Here is a 14,320-nt window from a genome sequence, read left to right as displayed (position 1 = left end):
CAACACTTTGAGGAAAAATAAGTTGTTTTATTTCTTCTAGTATAGTTGTCTCAATACAATGTCAACTGTGCTTTTTTTCCACTGGTTAAGGGCTCCTTTAACAATGTCAAAGTCTAATTTCATACCTTTTCAGTCACTTTTGTTTCTTAAAACCATGTTACTCTTTTAATTGTTAGATACTTTTTATTTTAAAACTTTAATCTCAAACTTAATTTAAGACTTTTCACTTCCTCTCCCTTCAACTGGAGCTGTTGCCCAGCTCCTTGCAGGACAGAAGGGAGGTGGGAATGCAAAAAGGTAGGCGGTGTTGGGAGACTGAGATGTGGTTCTCCTACTGTCCAAAAAATCCAGACCTTATATGGGAATCAGCCTCAGGGGACACATTTTAAGCACCCTGCTTGTCTTGTCCTTATGGAGGAGGGGCCAAAGAGGACATTATTCTATGTTTTTCATCTCTCAGAAAACACTTTCTAGAACTTTCCAGTGAGTTTCTCTTCCATTGATGGCCCCAGGGTGGACTTGCAGCAGGGCCCCATAGCTTACTGATGAACCAGATGCAGTACTCCCCTTCTTGCAGGCATCCCAGATTTTGGAGCCATACTTTACTTGGCTTTGGGGAGTAGAAAGAACCTCCCTACTGCCCCCCAACAGAGAGGGAAAAGTCCTCACTTATGAACAGTGTGTTCACCTGGTGATGGACTAGTCCCCTGAACTTTGGGGAGAAAGTATATGACCCTGCGATTGACTCAGTAGCTCTGAGCTAAGCATGATCACATATTTTGTTTTTCTCTTTGGGCCTTAGTTGCAATTCCAGAAATACAAGAAAAATTTCCATCATTATCTGTTACTCTCGAATCAAAAACATAATCCTTGAGGTGCACCCAAATCAGCTACTGCCAATTCATTACTATAGTAGTAAGGTTTCAATGGCAGGATGAAGTTGTTTGCAAAATTTGTTACTAAATTTAGGCACAGTGGATGCATCCTCTTAGGAGAAACCACCAAGCTTCTTCCATGATGATATATTATCTCTTCCTTAAAGAAAGTATGGAACTCATAAACAGATACACAGGTACACGTATACATTGTAAGCAGTTAGGATGTAGTGTTTATGTTGTGACCTGTGAGAGTGAGGCCTAGAGAAGTCTTGATATATTTAGAAAAGCTAGAAGAAAAATTGTGTTAAAAGAGAGATGGTAATTTTAGGCTAGGCATGGTGGCTCACGCCTGTAATCCCAGCACTTTTGGGAGGCTGAGGGGGTGGATTACTTGAGTAGTTCGAGACCAGCCTGGCCAACATGGTGAAACCCTGTCTCTACTAAAAATAGGAAAATTAGCCAGGTGTGGTGGCGGGCACCTATGTCACCCACCTATGTGACTCTGGAGGCTGAGGCAGGAGAATCACTTGAACCGGGAAGGTGGAGGTTGCAGTGAGCTGAGATTGCACCAGTGCGCTCCAGCCTGGGCAACAGAGTGAGACTCTGTCTCCAAAAAAATGAAAAGAAAAATGGTAATTTCTAATGCTTTATAATCTAACATATTGTATTCAGGTGTATTATATAAATTACCTGTGAGATAATGGTATTTAAAAAGCTTTGTAAAATACAGTGAAAGAGGCTTGTATTTGAAGATACTTACGCTTTTTGTGATGAAAACATTTTCCTTTTACTTCTTAACTGAACATTCGATGTCATTTCTCCCCAATCCACACTCGGTTCTTTAGAAGATAGTTTTCAGAGTTGATTTTTGAGAAGGAGCTAGCACAGCTATATTTCATCTCTGATATTGTTTTAGTTGCTAATTTCAATCTTACCTTAAAAAAAATTTTCTTATATAAGAAACATTTCTTGGATAAAAATATATATATTTTTTTACTAGCGACTGTAGTTCTACAGTGAATGTTGGCAATTTGCTGATTTAAAATTCCAGGCTATAGCTGTTGAAAGTGCTCAGAATGCCTTGATGTGAAGGAGAGTAATTTGTAATTCTTCTGAGGCAGGCTTTTGCATCATGCGTTGTTTTTTGTTTTGTTTTGTTTGGTGTTGTAAAGTTTAATTATACAATTATGAAAATAAATTCATTTATGTAGGTAAACAGGTCATAATGAGTGTGTGCTGTTGGAAGAGAGAGGGAATTAACTTCCTCCTTATTTAAAAAATAATAAGAAGTCATATTCTCTGCATTTAATCCTTCATCTTTCTGCTTCTCCCTATGGAAAGGAAGTCACAGGACTTCTGGAGGAGAGGCTACTTGGATAAACACAGAAAAAGCTCTAAATATTTTAACTTTTATCATGGACATTTTCAAGCATATTCAAAAGTGGCATGTACATATTGCCAGTCTTAGTTCATTTACTTCCTCCAGGTTATTTATTATATACTTACTGCTGAATCACTTTAAAGCAAATCATTTCACCTTTCAATACTTCAAAATAAAGCTCTCACACATAAGGGTGCTTATTTATGACCCTCCTGTTTGTTTGCTTGTTTTTAGAAGACCACCTTACCCCAAATAAGTACTTAATGGCAGCTAACATTCAGGCCATTTGGAAATTTCTCTGATTGTCTTAAAAATGTCTTACAATTAGTTTGTTTAAGTAAAGCTCCAAACAAGAGTCACACATTGTATTTTTCTCCTGTGTCTGCTGTATTCTATAATAATCTCCTTCCCCTCTTTAATACCAGTTATCTGTTCATGAGATTCAGAATATTTTTTAAAAGAGAAGGTGAGGCAAGACATTCCATCTCTATAGAGTGGCTCTGTGTGTTATCTCTCACATCCCATCACTTGGAGTAATGAGCTGATTGTTCAGGTATTGTCTGCCTGATCTGTCCATTAGAAAGGACCATGTCCTTTCACCTCGAAGCCTTAGTATCCTTGGATAATTATTATCTAGAACCATTGCAATTCTAAAGCTAGTTTATGGTGAACATTCTTTGCTAGGCAGTGAATGGACCCTCTGCCTAGCATCCATATACTCAGTGAACATTTATTGATTGAGATGCTTTCTTTATTTGTGAAAACATTCTTGTTATGTGAGAGAGGAGACTTTAATTAACCTTTAAAAAGGCAGTTAATTTTTGGTAGGAAGCTATTCACAAGGAATTTGAAATGAATATGATTTGGGAGAAAGACTGTAGTCAGTACAAATATTTTCCTATACAAGAATTTGGCAAATTGAAGGTATTTTGGCTATCCTCTCTACTTCTACAGACTCTTTAATGCCAGGGGATAAAGTGATAATGAATGATCTTATTGCCGAATCTCTCCAAGAACTGATTAATTTCTGGTACCAACTGGTCAAAACTAGAACACATGGTAGTCTTACTTAAATATGTTTCTGTTTCCATAAAATGTATGTTTTCTTTAAGTTCTGTGATTAGGGAAAAATAATGTCTCATTACTCCAGCCAATTTAACAATAGCATTTAAGATAGAAAGTAAAAATTAAAATGTGTGCTAAGGACAGCCTGTTACCAGGATCTGTTTGTTAAATAATTAATTTGATTTTTAAAAATATTTTGAGATAAACACAGATTCATTCACATGATGTTGTAAAAAATAATACAGAAATTATACAGAGAGACCTGTGTATCCTTTACCTAGCTTCTCCCAGTAGCAACGTCTTGCAATATCACAAATAGGATATTGACATTTATCCTGGCAACATACAGAGTACTTCTATCACCTCAAGGATCATCCCTCATGTTGCCCTTTAAAATGATGTCCAGAGAAGAGGGCTTTTCAGTTTTTAAGGAATTTTGAAGTAAGTTGAAAAGTACTAGGATACTACTGACGCACAGAAAAGAGAAATTTTAAACTTAAGTGCAGAAAAGAGAAAGTTTAAACTTATCAAAAAGCAGAATTGATTATTGAGAAAATATTAAGACTTGTTAGGTGTTTAGAAATGAAATAACCCAAGGATCGTGAATTCTACCGTTGGCATGTAAGCCACAGATTGTGTGAAACTTTAAAATTTGCTAAGTTTTTCTTCCTATTGGTATTATTTTGGATTTCATTTTTTATTATTTATGTGTTCTGGAAAATACTGTTTTTTTTCCTAGCTGTATTTTGTGGAAATAACTTGAGTTTTGTATTTCAATCCTTTAGGTATGATGTTGATTCAAAGAGCCCCAACTTATCCAAACATGTAAGTTCATATTTTTATGTTTTTTTAACATTATAATATAATGATTAGTACTTATGCTGACTTATTAATATTAAAGTTATACACCTATTAAGTTATTCATGTAACATGATCGTCATAGAAAATAAGTAACATTTTAAAAGAACCCCAGAAAAACATTTTGGAGGAGCTAATTTTAAAAAGTGACCTTTAGTAAGTAAAACGGACTAATCTTCTTTTTAATTTTTAATTTTTATTTTTTAAATAAATGATGATTGCAGTTCCCAGTGATGTCTGAAGTTGGATCAAGTTAAGCAAGATGAAACAATGAGCCTGTGTCTTTTTGGAAGGTTTAACTTCTGAGAGAATGGGAAGTAGTTGAGTGTAGGTAGAGTGGTTTGTTATTCTGTTTTCTTTTTTTTGTAGTTTATTTACCAATATTTCCTGAATACCTGTATATGCCAGGCACTGTACTGGTTTCAGAGGGCATAATATGGGCAAGATAGACATAATCTCTGTCCTCAAGCCACTTACAGTGTTGTTTTCTTTTTGGGGTCCCTTCTTCGATCTATTCCTCTTTTCTCAAGAGCTCTAGTTGCCAGGCAACACTTGTTACCTGGGGAGATTTCTAGGTCCAGGAGTAGTTGGGCATCAGAGCTAGACAGAAAAAGAGGTGCAGATGGGAAGGGAGGAAAGAGAATGAGATACTCCAGCAAAGTATTGTGCTAATCCATCAACTTGTTTATTGACCTGTGAAGTTGGAATTAGGCCACCCCCAGTAGGAAGGGCTGAATGAGGGTGAAAACAGCATTCTGAAAGGGGATAACTGAGGTGCCAGGTGAAATCTGGGTACACAGATGTAGAATTAGCAGCTGTGTCAGGGTTAGGAGGCTAGCTGGACTAACAGTGCCCAGAAATGTAGGAGGTAAGATTTTTTTAACTTTTCCACTGTTGTAGGCTGTCAAACTAGAATAGATGGACATGTGATTTCCCATGAAATTTGGAGAAGGGGAGTGTAATGATTCAGAAAAGAGATGAGACAGAAAGGGGAATTACAAGCTAGGAAACAGATTTGGAAAATCTGGGAACCTGGATATGTACGGTGGTAAAAATCACATTTACTACTGCCCCCTTCACTGAAGGAAGTATGAGATTTATTTGTGTTATGAAGCATACAGCAGAATCATGTGAAAAAGTATTCAGGAACAGTCTGTCTAAGTGATTTACCTCTTTACAGGTTGAAAAAAAATGCTGCAACAAGCTTACTGCTCTCCATAAGTAAAGTTTGTTGTGGTTGCCATGCCACCTTCCTGCTCATGATTAAGGTTTATAGCATTGTGACTAGACATTTACAATTTATTTACATAACTTTATTTTGGAAGTTTTCCAAATGTCCTAAAAAGAATCAGAAAAGAAACTGCATTTTATAGTTGTTGAGTTATAAGGAAAGAAATGTATTCACTTCTCACTCATAGGTGGTTGATTAAAGGGATTGTGAGCATGTCATAAATGTGAAGTGTAACTTGACTTTATGGAAGCTGGCATTGGAAACAGGGTGGTGAGTTGTGAGTGAGATAGCTATCCTCTCCATTTCTCTTTCTCTCTCTCAGGCCACATATTCTTTTTACCATGTCTTTTCTATGAGCTTCTGCTTCTCTCTGAAGACCAGGTTTCTCTGTTTAGGGAAATGACCTCACTACTTCTAACTGGACATAGACTTCCAAGTACCAGTCTCCCTGAATATAGTTTCTGTGTTTCTTAGTTCAAACTACTCTTTAAAGGGCATACTAACTGGCAGGTAAGGACATTTCCACTGGGTTGGATATTTTGAGTGAAGTTGGGAACATGTGTTTCCTATTAGTGTAGTTGCCTTGTGTACAGGGCAGAGAGAAGTGTATGGGATAGGAAGGTACCTCAAACATGGCTAATTCTTTTCCCTTTAATAGTCACTAGTGACTAAATTTCATTATATAAGAGATATTCCTCCTGGAAACCATAAATGTATATTTCATTTCAAATCTTTCTCTTTTGTAGGAATACTTTTATTTTCATAAGAAAATTTTATCTTCTCATCGTAAGAAATTTTATCTTGACACTGCTTTATCCTCATGATACCTCTTTTACTATCTCCTCATCAGATTTTCACTTCTGCTTAAACTACCCTGACATAGGTTAGATCAAGATTGAGTGTCTTCTCTTCACTCGTTACCTCTTAATCTCTCTCTGTCTTTTTTCCAAATAGAATTGACTACTCCATTCTTGAAACGTTCGTTTCTAACTTCCACAGAAACTCCCTTGCTGCTTCTCCAGCCTCCCTGTTTACCCATTATCTGTCACTTGAAGCTTTATTTCCTCCTCTTATTCCTTAATATTATTTTTTCTCATAGCTTTATTTTCAATTTTTATCTCATCTCACTGTATAAACTCTTTTGGGGAAAGCTCAGCCGTGTCCCTACCATACCTGATGACCCTCAAGTGTTTATCCCTCTGGATACCTTAGCAAATGCAAGTTTCAATAGCTTGTTAAGTATTTCCTAGTACATACTTCACAGAAGCCTAAAACTCAAGTAGATCTAAAATTTATGATTTTTTCCTTCCAGATCATGTGCTTCTGCTCCTGTGATTTATCTTGAGAATAATTCATCAACACAGTTTACTCAGTTAGAAAACTTGGATGCAGAGTTAACCACTTTCTGTCTCACATTTGACATTTACTGAGTCACCAAGTCCTGTTCCTTCTAACAAAAAAAATGCTTCTCTTTCTGTCTTCTTCTTTCCCTTCTTGCTGTTATTGCCTTAGTTCAGATTCTCATTACTTTTCCACCGAGGTATTGCATTGTCTCCTGTAGGTCCCATGGTTTATATTATTTCACATTTTAAGCTATCCTTTATATTTGTATCTGTGTTATATTTTAAAAATATATTTAGTCGACTATATGGATTAGTTAATAAGTGCCTGAGCTTATAAGTGGCTGAAGCATGTCGAAAGAGAAGAAAAATGTGTTTTTGGAATGTTATAAGAACTATTAGAGATGACTATCTAGAATTTCTGTTAGAAATTAACAGCAAAAGCCGTTCCTTAATTGAAAGCATTCAAGTATGATTTTAGGTAAAGGGGCATATAACTCTTTCAACCCAAAAGGAATTCATGAGGATTTTTGAAGATCAGACAGAATCAATGAACAAGATAGGTTTATTCCCTGAGGATATGATTCGTTAAGACTGTTGTTGTCTACCTGCCAATTTTGCACAGTGAAATAAATATAAACTGGAACCTTTTAGGGAAGACTGCTAAGTGCCCAGGTTGCATGTGGCATAAAGGCACTTATTTATTTTTTTTACAAAAGGGATTTTGTAGCAAGAGAGACCCCTTGAATTAGTAATAATAATTTTTTTTCATTCTCATTTCTGATAATTTTGAAAGAATTTTCTTTCAGGATGACTTTATTTGGTGTTCGGTACTTAAGACTCTTGGGTCAAATTCCTATTTTTTGGTACTGTTAGGGAAAATGGAGATAGAATATAGAGCTACACCTTAGATTTCTAACATTGCAAATAAATATGATGTAAGACATAAAGGATCATAATTACTTTAATTGATTCTATTTGTGATGGAAACATGTTTTAGTGAAAATCATTGTGCACCAGGCAAAGACTTATGCAATCTAGGGACATCTTTCTTTAGAAGATTTATTCTGTTTATGATTCTCTGAGGAAATAGCTTTACTAAGATATTTTTCCCTATAGTGTTAGGCCCTGTGAATAAAACATGGCATTTTGAATTCCGAGTTTGTTCTCTAAGGTGCTAGTGAACCTACTAATCTTAATACCATTAGCAGAACTACATTGCATACTTTCATTTGCTTAATTAAACTGCATGAGCCAAATCATTAATGAAAGGATTAATGACAGGCCCATAATTGGTATGTATAGGATTCTGGATTGCATGTTGGACCAGATTACATAGAAACTGTACTCTGTATAACCCACAAGGCAATCCAAAATACATTTATCCACTTGGTTGGTTGCAGAAGGCACCACTAAAATTTTTGTTTCAGATATATTCATGGCTCACTGGATTATTTTGGCCACTAGACACTAGCCTTCAGTGAAGATGTATATTTTTTAACACACTTTCTAAATATTATAAATATAAAATTTCACATACAGATCAACTTGAAAAATTTTATTTGAATGTTGTTTGGACTATGAAATGGATTTTCTCACAGAAACAGATTTTTAAGTGGGGCAAGATTCTTTCATTAGAATATAAAGCTAATTTAACCTATATAGAGATGAACTGAATTCTAAAGTATTCATATATATTCATGTAGGCAGACAGGCAATAAATATAGGACAGGCACTTGTCATGATGGGGAATATAGCAATGAATAAAACAAACAAGGCCTCTCTCCTAAAGTAGCTTACATTTTGGAATTGAAGAGGTGAGGCGAGCAGATTTACTCAATGAACATGAATGCAATAAATGATTAAGATACTTTACTTTCTTTACAGTACTTAAACTAATAATATATTGATACTGGGAGAGAGTGACTGGGGAAGCACCAGTAGTTAGAAGCTGAGGTTTCCCTGAACCAACCAGCATGGTTCTATGCCATTTATCACCTTGGGTGTATATTTACTGAGGAGGAGGAGGGAATGATTGAAAATCTAGGAGAACAGCATCCCAGGCAAAAGGAAGAACAGTACAGTGGCCTTGAGTCAAGAAAGAGTTTGGGGCCAGGTGCGGTGGCTCATGCCTGTAATCCCAGCACTTTGGGTGGCTGAGGTGGGCGGATCACGAGATCAGGAGATCGAGACCATCCTGGCCAACATGGAGAAACTCCATCTCTACTAAAAATACAAAAATTAGCTGGGTGTGGTGGCACGTGCCTGTAATCCCAGCTACTCAGAAGGCTGAGGCAGGAGAATCACTTGAACCAGGATGTACCAGGAGGCGGAGATTACAGTGAGCTGAGATCATGCCACTGCACTCCAGCCTGGTGACAGAGTGAGACTCCATCCAAAAAAAAAGAAAAAAAGAGTTTGGAATGGTGTGACAGAAAGATGGCTACCATATGTAAAATATTATGAGTGATGAGGGGAGTGGACTGAAATAGTTTGGAAAGATACATAGGAATCAGATAATGGAGAGATTTGTAGGCCACAGTTAAAAAAAGAATTTGGATTTTTCTTTTTTTGGATGGATGTCACTGGAGGATGGTGTGATCTGATTTATGCATTTAAATGGTGACTGTGACAGCTGAAGTGGAGAATGGGGTTGGGGAAGCAAGACTGGAATTAAGGAGGTCAGTTATAAGGCTGTTGTAGTTTGACTGGGTGAGCAACCTTTGGTGGTTAAAAACCATTGAAGTGGTAAGACATGGTCAGTTTTGGAATATATGTTGGTAGTATGACTGATGATGAATTGGATGTCCAGTGTAAAAATAAGAGAAGTTAAAGTGGCTACTAGGTTCTTGATGAGAACAATTGGGTAAATAGTGACGTGGTTTATATAATGAGGTACATTGGGGAGAGGGAGATTGAGGCAGAGGGGTGAGGATTGAGAGACCCATGGTAAGCCAAGTTCATGTTAAATTTGAGACCTCCAGTAAGCATCCAAATGGAGATATTGATTAGGCAGTGTTTGAAGACTAAGATACAGATTTAGTAACCATCAGCCAATCAAGTTGGAACTCAGAGTTATCTAAGAAAATGCAAATGGAGAAGAGAATAGGATAGAATCTTGAGGGAAGAAGAGTAGGTAGAATGATCATTTTAAAAGCCAGCTAGGACACGTCACTTTCCAGTTTAAACCCTCCTATGGCTTTCATCCACACTTAGGATAGAAATCAGTCCTTGATGTAGCCCCTGGTTACCTCCTCTCCTGCCATTCTCATCATTGCTCACCCTGCTCTAACCCGCTGTCTCTCTTGCTTTTCCTCGAGCACCCAAGTACTTGTCTCAGGGACTTGTTCTTGCTTTTTCTCCTATCTGTAATGCTTCTGCCCCAGATACTCACATGGTTCCCTCCCTTACATTATTCAGGTATCTACTTGAATAGATAACTGCGAGGGCTTACCTGACTGCCCTGTGTAAAAGAGCTGTTCATGTTATTCTTTGACGCTTGTTCAATAAAAACTTTCTTTTTTCCTGTAGCCTTCTTTATAGTTCTCATTAGATGATGAGAGGTAGACTTATACACATATTCAAGCTAAAGTGTTTATGACTGTTGCTGTACATGGCTGTCTTTCCCATGTGCATTTTCAGTAGCGTCTTACGGAATCTGCCTTAGACTTTCAGACAGAGATAGGGATAATGCCTGAGATGGGTTTAAGTATAGTAACTTCAGCACTCATTAAGTTATATTAGGTGAGACAGACAGAGATAGGGATAATGCCTGAGATGGGTTTGAGTATAGTAACTTCATCACTCATTAAGTTATATTAGGTGGGACAGACAGAGATAGGGATAATGCCTGAGATGGGTTTGAGTATAATAACTTCATCACTCATTAAGTTATATTAGGTGGGATCGTTTACACATAAAACTCACCCTTACTCAGCTTAGTATTTAATAATGATACTTTTTCATAGTGTAATGTCATATTTAATATTATTTGATACTGCCATATTTCAGATATTTAATCATAATATTTAGTAAGTTTTCTAGTTATTTGGCGTAGCACCTATCTCACCATGTTTACTAGCAGTGAGAATATTTACTTATTTTCTGTTAATGTATTACATTTTGAACTTCATTATTGATGAACTAGTGTTCTATCAAAAGTGAAGTGCTGTAATAATATAAATATTTTCCATAGATTTGTTATATTTGTGAATATAAATATTTAAAAACTATGGTAGAATGTTGTTTTCCTATAGCATAGCTTTATTTTGAAAAGCTGTATGTTGTATATGTTTGCAATTACTGAATATGTATGTGCATCTTTTTTTTTCTTTTTTTTCTTTTTTTTTTTTTTTTGAGACAAGGTCTTACTCTGTCACCCAGGATGGAGTGCAGTGGCCCAATCTTGGCTCACTGCAACCTCCACCCCCCAAGGTCAAGCTATTCTCCTGCCTCAGCCTACCAAGTGGCTGGGACCACAGGCCCGCATCACCATACTAAAAATTTTTGTATTTTTAGTACAGATGGGTTTCACCAAGTTGCCCAGTCTGGTCTTGAACTCCTGACCTCAAGTGATCTGCTGGCCTCTGTCCCCCAAAGTGCTGGGATTATAGGCATGAGCCACCGTGGCCAGCCAATGTGTGGATACTTTTTAAAAATTGGGGGCCGGGCACTGTGGCTCACGCGTGTAATCCCAGCACTTTGGGAGGCTGAGGCGGGCAGATCATGAGGTCAGGAGATCAAGACCATCCTGGCTAACACGGTGAAACCCCGTCTCTACTAAAAATACAAAAAAATTAGCTGGGCATGGTGGCGGGCGCCTGTAGTCCCAGCTACTCGGGCGGCTGAAGCAGGAGAATGGCGTAAACCCAGGAGGCGAAGCTTGTAGTGAGCTGAGATGGCGCCACTGCACTCCAGCCTGGGCAACAGAGCAAGACTCCGTCTCAAAAAAAGAAAAAAAAGGTTAATTTCAGTCACTGGTCATCTACTTGTTGAAAACTTTCTTTCAGTGTCTTATTTAACTGCCTTCATCTGACTGTTAAGAAAGCCAAAGATTTCTTTTCTTTTCTTTTCTTTTCTTTTTTTTTTTTTGAGATAAGGTCTCGCTCAGTTGCCCAGGCTGGAGAGTGCAGTGGCACGATCTCGGCTCACTGTTACCTCTACCTCCGGGATCAAGCGATTCTCCTGCATAAGCCTCCCAAGTAGTTGGGACTACAGGCACACACCACCACACCCAGCTAATTTTTGTATTTTTAGTAGACGGGGTTTCACCGTGTTGGCCCGACTGGTCTTGATCCTCTGACCTCAAGTGATCTGCTTGCCTCGGCCTCCCGAAGTGCTGGGATTACAGGTGTGAGTCACTGCTCCTGGCGTAGCCAAAAATATCTTTAAAATCAACAGTTGTGCTGGGGGAAAAAGAAATGAATAAATTCAGGGATAAGGTATAATTTTAGAAATAGTATTTGTAATTTAAGTTTAGAACTTTGTATTATCTCTTGGAGGTTGGATTTAGCATTTTGGTTTGTAGATGGATTTATCCATTAAAAAGACAAATGCTTTTTTTTTAATAATATTAAAATGTGAGAAATTGTTTCTACTAAAATATTGAATCAAGCCCTGGTGCAGTGGCTCATACCTGTAATCCCAGCTCTTTGGGAGGCTGAGGCAGGTGGATCACCTGAGCTCAGGAGTTCGAGACCATCCTGGCCAACATGGTGAAACCCTATCTCTACTAAAAATAGAAAAATTAGCTGAGAGTGCCATAAATATGTGGGGGCAAAATGTTCAGTACCTGTAGAGGCCTCCATTCAAGTCGTATGTACATTACACTTAACCTGAATTTGGAAGAGCAACAGGCCGAGGTCATCTATTGCCTTACACTTCCCAGCTTCACCTTTAAGAGAAAGGCCTGGGAAAGGCGATACTGTATGGCTGTATGTCCAGCTTACCGCCTGTTTTCCTTCTCGACTGATGCCTGTGCTTTTCACGTCCGCCATTATGGGCCTGTATTGATTCTTCAGCAGTCCCAGTTTAGCTAATTGGTGATTGCATTCCCCTGCGCTGGTGGAGGTGGAAAAGGAAAGGACTTCTGACTTAGTTTTCTCCTTGGGTTTTTTTCTGTAGAGTTCGGTGGTGTATGTCATAGTGTATGTCAAGCCACATACACTTTCCTATGCTTCTTGTAGGTATGAAATCGTCCTCATTACCTAACACTCAGGTGTTTTTAATTCAGGGGTTTATCAAACCAGTCTAGTGTAGTTCTGGCCAATTAACTAGGACTGGCCAGAGCTGGTTGACACCAGTGTGTTTGTGGCCTTTGACACAGAAATACACATATTCACGTCATAGCTTTTTGGTGCACATTTTGTTGACTTTGTTCAGCCAGGATGATGTTCATGTTTTCTCTTGTATTTGTTAGTATGTCTCCATGTTAATATGATCATGCTCAATATTTATGTTTTATTCTCTTAATTTCAGCACAGATGGCTTTTACTGGGACTCGCTACTCCGTTGGCAAAGTCCATTTAATATGTAGTATTTGCAGGTGCCCATTAGCATAACTATCCTTAGAAAAGAATTCTGGAATTCCCCTTGTGTGTTTTTTTGCTGCTGACTCAGAAGAGCAATGATACATTTCAGATCTTCAGTTTTCAGTTCAGCTGTCATGAGACTTAAAGAAATTTAGGTTTATTAAAATTCCATAAACATTTGTAAGATCTGTTTTGACATTCATAAAGAAGTGCCATTATGAAAGGTATTTAATTTAAATATGGGAAAGCTTTATCTTAAGTTCTCTTTATGTATTTGAAAGCAAGTTTAAAGTGATTTGCAGTTTAATGAAGGTATAGCCATGCTGGCAGTATCCAAGTATCAGATGTGTGGTTATTTTTTGTCTCATGTGCAAATACGGTTTTCACCAAATCCTGTCATTTTTCTATGCAGTACTGTTTGGGGCCTTAACACTTTTCTTCTTATTAACTACCATAGCCTTCTAATTGATCTGGCTTCTAGTTTTTTCCCTCATTCCTGAAATCACTCTGCAAATAGGCACTTAAGTAGTCTTCTGAATGCACTGCTCTAATGGTGTCCCTGAATTGGTGAAAGGCTTCTGGTTGCTTCTGATGACCCTAAGACAACTTTTGTGTCTGGTCATGAGGGCCCTCTCTGGACTTGGCTCTTCATCTCCATTTCTGCCTTTTACTTGAGTCCTTCTCTTTTCTCATTATTCTCTAGCCTGTAACTGTGATCTGTTCTCTAAATCTAGAATGTCCAATTATCTTCTTTCCAAGCAAGATCTCATCTGATTCCTTACTGGCTCTCAAGAAAGTAATTCCTTTGGAAAAATGTTCCCTTGACTATCCTAGTCTACAGAGGTGTTTTCCTCCTCTTTTTAATTAAAGCACTTCTCACCCCCAGTTTCCCCACCCCCAGCACTGAAGAACGTAGTTTTTACTTTTGTGGCTTGGTAAGCTTTTTTGGGACTAGGTCTCATTCCTTTCGTAAGACTAGAGGCGGAGAGTCAGCATGGCTTGGCATAGTGATTAGGTGAGTAGTAAGCCTTGGGTTT

At 37.8% G+C, this 14,320-nt stretch overlaps 1 protein-coding gene across 9 annotated transcripts in view; it reads left to right on the top strand.

The window, feature by feature from the left end:
* CPNE8 (copine 8) overlaps nt 1-14,320 on the top strand; it is a 240,112-nt gene that overhangs the window by 69,479 nt on the left and 156,313 nt on the right. For all 9 annotated transcript variants that reach the window (XR_012419728.1, XM_074005902.1, XM_074005898.1 and 6 more), the window contains exon 5: nt 4,110-4,149. Coding sequence is in view for 5 of the 9 variants with exons in the window: in XM_005570561.5 (XP_005570618.1) it covers nt 4,110-4,149 (40 nt within the window). In the remaining 4 variants the exon portion in view is untranslated. The remainder of the gene's footprint in view (nt 1-4,109; nt 4,150-14,320) is intronic.

Source organism: Macaca fascicularis, chromosome 11 (genome assembly GCF_037993035.2).
Source record: "Macaca fascicularis isolate 582-1 chromosome 11, T2T-MFA8v1.1".
In the NCBI taxonomy this organism is placed as follows: Eukaryota; Metazoa; Chordata; class Mammalia; order Primates; family Cercopithecidae; genus Macaca; species Macaca fascicularis.
Note: the sequence above shows the minus strand (reverse complement) of the source record. Positions and strands in the feature narration are given on the sequence as shown.